Source organism: Littorina saxatilis, linkage group LG1 (genome assembly GCF_037325665.1).
Source record: "Littorina saxatilis isolate snail1 linkage group LG1, US_GU_Lsax_2.0, whole genome shotgun sequence".
Taxonomy (NCBI): domain Eukaryota; kingdom Metazoa; phylum Mollusca; class Gastropoda; order Littorinimorpha; family Littorinidae; genus Littorina; species Littorina saxatilis.
This window is the reverse complement of record NC_090245.1, coordinates 102091741-102098702: the sequence shown is the minus strand read 5'-3', so window position 1 is coordinate 102098702 and position 6962 is coordinate 102091741. Positions and strand designations below refer to the sequence as shown.

Genomic DNA, 6962 nt, shown 5'->3' with positions numbered 1-6962 from the left:
CATCGATTTAGAGATACAATAATTGCATACTGTCATGCAGCAAGATTATATAAGGGGCAAATTATACCTGCGCAGAGTCAGCGGCACAGACGACGCACTGCAGATTATTGAGGCAATTCTTTTTTTTTGTCCCAGCCCCGCTACACTTTGCGTGAAAAGAAAACAGGCCAAGCACTCGTCATAATCCCTATCGCAGCATGCAGCGCAGTTGACTCTGCTCAGGTAAAATTTGCCCCTAAGGGGCTCCGCTCACATATAATGTGTAACTTCAGCAGGACCGACGACGCACTGCAGCTTATCCCAACCCACTACACGTTGCATGGAAGGAAAACAGGCCAAGTACTCGTCATAATCCCTATCGCGGCATAAATAATAGGCCGTGCGTCGTCTGTGCCGCTGAAACTGCGCAGGTATATTCTGCCCATAAGCAACTTCCTCAAATGAAACAAAATCATTCTCAGGCAGTTTTTAGGTCTCAATTTTACATCCTCAAAGGCTCAATAACACTGTATCTGCGACGTACGACACATGATAGCACATGCAGTCTCACCTGTAACCGATAAATCATCCAACTCTAATGTACCTTTTGACACACTAATCAATCATAGCGAAAGTTTGCAACGGCCCCACAAAAAATAGCAAATCAAGACAGTTGTACGTGAACTTGGTACGGTAAAACGTAAGTATTGATACTTCAGTACTTTGCCTGTCAGTTGATGGATGATCAGGTTGTTTTTTCAAGTTTAGGAGAAAGCGATTTCTGTACACGAGAAAGAAAAAAATCGGTAAAAAGAGGTAAAAAGAAATATCCATACGCAGAGATGTTGGCTGAAGAAGTTGAAGTCATACGGTGGAACTTAGGGATTCGCTGTTCTGGGTTAGTTTGTATTAAAATAAAAATAGAAGTAGTAGTAGTAGTAACAGTAGTAGTAGTAGTAGTAGTAGTAACAGTAGTAGTAGTAGTAGAATTAACGGTAGTAGTAGAATTCACTGTGGTATAGTAGCAGCAGTAGTAGAAGCATTATTCAAAAATTATAAAGTAAAAAAATTAATTACAATTTGTAAATAATATCAGCACTTGCTCTGTTCAAAGTGCAACAAACTGACAACAGTACATTACTTTCAAACAGCAGTCTGACAAATCCTCTTTTTTTTTTGTAAAGTCTTTGTGAATGGAACTTTCGGTTACATTATCTTCTCTACCCCTCCCTTCTCCCCTCTCCCTTACACCCCTTACTCCATCCAGGCCCCACTTTCAATCACGCTTCCGGTGTAATACGAATTTTTACTCCACGAAGAATTGACTCCGGAGTAAAAATTTCGAACAACATTTATACTACGAGTACACCTGTCGTACGAGAATAGAACTTTCCAAGGAACGAAAAGATTACTCCCTCCACAAAATTGTTACTCCCCAAATGTTTACTCCCACGAGATTTTTATTCCCGGGTTTATATTTTGCGGTGAACGTTCGTCTTGCACGACGTACTCGTGGGAATTGGGATGGCGCCAAAATGGGATGTCACGCAAACGGAATATCTCTCTAGTTGAGTTATGCAATAGAAAAGTGAGGCTTGGTTAGCAGAATGACGCGAAAATGGGATGGCGGCTAAGTGGGATGGCGCCAAAATGGGATGTGGCGCCAGTGGTATGACACGGAAGTAAAATGACGCTTGGCTTGTGAAATGTCGCGAAAATGGTATGGGGGCGAAATGGGATGGCGGCATAACGGGATGGCGCCAAAATGTGATGTGGCGCTAGTGGTATGACACGGAAGTAAAATGAAGCTTGGCTTGTGAAATGTCGCGAAAATGGTATGGGGGCGAAATGGCCCGGGATGGCGCCAAAACGGGATGGCGCCAAAATGGGATAAGGCGCTGGTGGTATGACATAATCAGTAACAAGTCGCGTAAGGCGAAATTACTACATTTAGTCAAGCTGTGGAACTCACAGAATGAAATTGAACGTAGTCCGCCGCTAGTGCAAAAGACAGTGAAAGTGACGAGCCTGTTTGGCGCGGTAGCGGTTGCGCTGTGCTTTATAGCACGCTTTACTGTACCTCTCTTCGTTTTAACTTTCTGAGCGTGTTTTTAATCCAAACATATCATATCTATATGTTTTTGGAATCAGGAACCGACAAGGAATAAATGAAAGTGTTTTTAAATTGATTTCGAAAATTTAATTTTGATCATAATTTTTAATTTTTTTAATTTTTAGAGCTTGCTTTCAATCCAAATATAACATATTTATATGTTTTTGGAGTCAGAAAATGATGAAGAATAAGATGAACGTAAATTTGGATCGTTTTAAAAAAATATTATTTTTTTTACAATTTTCAGATTTTTAATGACCAAAGTCATTAATTAATTTTTTAAGCCACCAAGCTGAAATGCAATACCGAAGTCCGGCCTTTGTCGAAAATTGCTTGGCCAAAATTTCAATCAATTTGATTGAAAAATGAGGGTGTGACAGTGCCGCCTCAACTTTTACAAAAAGCCGGATATGACGTCATCAAAGATATTTATCAAAAAAATGAAAAAAAATTCCGGGGATATCATACCCAGGAACTCTCATGTCAAATGTCATAAAGATCGGTCCAGTAGTTTACTCTAAATCGCTCTACACACACACACGCACTGACACACACACACACACACACACACACACACACACACACACACACACACACACACACACACACGTACACCACGACCCTCGTCTCGATTCCCCCCTCAACGTTAAAACAATTAGTCAAAACTTGACTAAATGTAAAAATGACGCTTATCGTGTTAAATGGCGCCAAAATGGGATGGGGGCAAAATGGAATGGGGCGAAATGGGGTAACGCCAATATGGGATTTCGCGCAAACGGAATGTTGCTCCACCCCTTCCACCACCAGGACTAACAGGGGTCAGGGAAGTACGAATTCTTACTCCGGAGTACAAATCTCGTGGGAGTCATTTTCTCGTGCTACACCGGCGTGTGACGGTTTGCGGGCCCAGCGCGCTGCGGCGCGTAGCGTTCTACTGCGGCCTGACACGGCGCGCGCGGTCTGGGTGGGAGTATTCACTAAGCTGGGGCCCGGAAAGGGGAGCTTCATTCGAGTCTGAGCAATCGGCGACACACTACTGCATCTAAAATACGAAGAGAGTAGACCAAGGTTTGAAGAAAGAAGGCCACGCTACGGCGCGTAGCGTTCTACTGCGGCCTGACACGGCGCGCGCGGCGTATGCAATAAGAGCTGCCGGGCCCGGAAAAGGGAGCTTCATTCGAGTCTGAGCAAGCGACGACACACTACTGCATCTACAATACGAAGAGAAAAGATCAAGCTTTGAAGAAATCAGGCCAAGCTATGCCACGGAAGAAGCCAAGAAGTTCACCGTCGACAGATGAAGAGGAGCGTGCTGCCGTTGCTGACCTGATCCCTAAGTTTGAACCTGAATCTGAGACTGAGGAGGCTGAAGAAGACGCACCTGCTAGGAGGAAGTCAGCTAAAAGAGTCGTCAACAACATTTCAGATTATGCTGAGGAGGCTGAAGAAGACACACCTGCCAGGAGGAAGTTGGCCCCCAGGATGGTCACCAACTTTTCGGAGGATGAGAAGGAGATCATCATTGACTTCCTCCAGCAGAATCCCACGCTGTACTCCAAGAGGCTGTATGGTTACAAAGATGTGGCGGCAAAAGACAGACTGTGGGCGGAGCAGGCCCGGAAGATGGACTGTTCGCCCAATGAACTCAAGACGTGGTACGACAGCATGCGCACCAAGCTCGGCAAACTAAAGAAAGCTGTCACCACGTCTGGGAAAGCTGCGGCCCTCTTTACCGCAACCGAATGGTAAGTGAGTCTAAGGCCCCCCCAAAAAATAGGTCTGTTTACGGTAACATAGGCCAAAAAAATAGGGTCGGTAGGTCGGGATTTTTTCTTTTCTTTTTTTTTCTCCAAAAAACCATATTTTTACGTTATTTTGCCAAAAAAACAAGATTTTTTTTTTCTTTTTTTTCCCCCCAAATGCCACAAAAAAAAAGTCTAGGGTCGCGCGAAAAAAATAGGGTCGGTCGGGTTACCGTAAACAGACTATTTTTTTTTGTTTGGCCTAACCAACTACTGTACCAGGATTTTTCAAAATACATGTAATACTATTTGTAGTGACAGCCTTAGCTCTAGAAATAGTTTAATAGTTTATTTAAGCTTAATTATGTAATCTATATATATAAACTGAGCAAAACAATTATTGCACACATGTTCGTACCCAACTAAAACATCCATTCCCGTGTCATTTCATTCCAACAGTATATGGCATATGGCTATGCCATTAAAGGCCCTTCACTGGGCTATTTGGCACACATTTCGAATCAAAGATTTCTGTTATAGGTATCATATGACCGCCGCCGAAGTAAGGGTACCCCCCAAATCGACCCGACAAAAACGTAAGCTACCAAATAAAAAATCGACAAAATTCAGAATAGGCTTAACTTGGCAATGTTCTTCTTCTTCTTCTTCTGCGTTCGTTGGCTGAAACTCCCACGTACACTCGTGTTTTGCACGAGTGGAATTTTACGTGTATGACCGTTTTTACCCCACCATTTAGGCAGCCATACGCCGCTTTCGGAGGAAGCATGCTGGGTATTTTCGTGTTTCTATAACCCACCGAACTCTGACATGGATTACAGGATCTTTTTCGTGCGCACTTGGTCTTGTGCTTGCGTGTACACACGGGGGGGGGGGGGGTTTGGACACCGAGGAGAGTCTGCACACAAAGTTGACTCTGAGAAATAAATCTCTCGCCGAACGTGGGGACGAACTCACGCTGACAGCGGCCAACTGGATACAAATCCAGCGCGCTGCCGACTGAGCTACATCCCCGCCCGGCAATGTTCATAAACGCGGAGAAAGCCAAAATACATTATCTAATCCGAACAGGTTTATTTGTTTTGCTAGCTTGCGTATCTCTTGTGTTATGTCATTTCTACTGATGCAGGTGTGGAGCGGATGAGCAGTAGAAAACGTGAGGTTTTTGCGTCCATTTTGAGGGGTGACCTAGCAAAAAGCGCTGTATTCCAGCAATGCCTGAATGGATTGCTTCTGGCATATAAAGTTGGAATAAAAGGACACGGTAATGAATGTTTTAGTTGGAGTACGAAAATGGGTGCAATAATATTTTTGCTTTGTTTATGTAATATACTGAATACAGATATTTGTATGCATGCTGATACATTTCAATTTCTATTTCACCAGGTGGCTTTGGCAGCGCTTCCAGTTCCTGTTGGAGCACATCAATCAGATGCCCAGAAGGACCGCGGCGAGCTCCACTCACCCACTCCAAGTCCAACCTGCTGTTGCTGCTGGAGCTCACCCTGCTGCACCTGCTTGGGATGCTCCAGAACACGCTTCACCTGCTCCACCTGCCGGCACTCCAGCTTCCACACACACGTCGTCTACAGCCGGCGCCAACCCGGACATCGTGATGGGGCTCCTGGAGACCTTTCTGACCGAGCGGCAGAATCAGGCGCACCCAGCCACCGCCTTTGGTTCCTACGTCGACGGCAGTCTGCGAAGCCTCCCACCAGCCATCCGACGTACAGCAGAGTCCAGAATAATGGAGGTGTTGCACCAGTGCCAGGACGAAGCGGACCGAAGAGCTCTGGAGGCCTCCCCAGATAGTCTCTGGTGAGAAATGTTGAGTATAGTGGCCTAGCTGCTGCCTTCTGGCTTCCGACAAGACCTGGCGCTTGTTACGCGTGATTGTTCTGAAAAGTGACTATTACATGATTGTTCTGAAAAGTGACTATTACATGATTGTTCTGAAAGTCCACTATTTATTTCATCGTATCGTGGGCGGGGATGTAGCTCAGTCGGTAGCCCGCTGGATTTGTATCCAGTTGGCCGCTGTCAGCGTGAGTTCGTCCCCACGTTCGGCGAGAGATTTATTTCTCAGAGTCAACTTTGTGTGCAGACTCTCCTCGGTGTCCGAACACCCCCGTGTGTACACGCAAGCACAAGACCAAGGGCGCACGAAAAAGATCCTGTAATCCATGTCAGAGTTCGGTGGGTTATAGAAACACGAAAATACCCAGCATGCTTCCTCCGAAAACGGCGTATGGCTGCCTAAATGGCGGGGTAAAAAACGGTCATACACGTAAAATTCCACTCGTGCAAAAAACACGAGTGTACGTGGGAGTTTCAGCCCACGAACGCAGAAGAAGAAGAATTTCATCGTAGTCATGTAAGCCCTCATACGTGATTGTTCTGAAAGCTTACTAATTTACATGATTGTTCTGAAACTCTACTAAAGGTAAACTTGCTTCACCCGTGAAATGTTGTCAGATATGGAACAATAATAATGTATACCCCTACCCCTGGTGGTTGCTGTGTAATAAAACAAAAGTGTCACTGGAAACAGATGTGCTAATAAATGTACCTTTCATGTGTGTGGTGTGTGTGTGTGTGTGTGTGTGTGTATGTACTCAGTGCACTGGCGTCGGAAACGGGGGGGGGGGGGGGCAGCTGTTCCTGGGGAGGGGGGGGGGGAAACATGTAATTTTGCCCCCCCCCCCCTCCTCTAACATTTAGGATGACAAAAATATTCACAGAGAGAGAGAGAGAGAGAGAGAGAGAGAGAGAGAGAGTTGATAAACAAAATACTCCCCCCCCCCCCACACACACACAAAGAAGTATATTGTCTCGAGTGCAAGAACTTTATAGCCCAGACTCCCCACCCATCTCGCAACCCCGGACATCTACTCACGTCTCTCATCCCCTCTCCACTTGAATTTTTAGTTCATAAAAAAAAGTTTCATTTGTGAAAATTATTTGTTGTGCCTTTCGTCTTTAAAGGGGAAAAAAGTAGCTTCCATTTTCCCTTTTTGCCATGCCTTTCGATCCATTTTGGTGACCTAGCCACCTAAGCATGGCAAAGAGGAAAATTCAAAAGTTTCTATGTGTCCCTTTGAACCTGTAAC

The 6962-nt window shown here is 45.0% G+C and overlaps 1 protein-coding gene across 2 annotated transcripts; it reads left to right on the top strand.

Annotated features, from left to right (window-relative positions):
- Positions 1–3085: 3085 nt before the first annotated feature.
- Positions 3086–6431, top strand: LOC138947975 (uncharacterized). Of its 2 annotated transcripts, XM_070319507.1 has the most exons (3): positions 3086–3837; positions 5239–5670; positions 5957–6431. In XM_070319507.1, coding segments are annotated over exons 1-3 (918 nt in total). In that variant the 5' UTR covers positions 3086–3352; the 3' UTR covers positions 5958–6431. The 2 variants fall into 2 exon arrangements, with proteins under 2 accessions (XP_070175608.1, XP_070175603.1); XM_070319502.1 differs by having other exon boundaries at positions 3088–3837; positions 5239–6431.
- Positions 6432–6962: the final 531 nt, after the last annotated feature.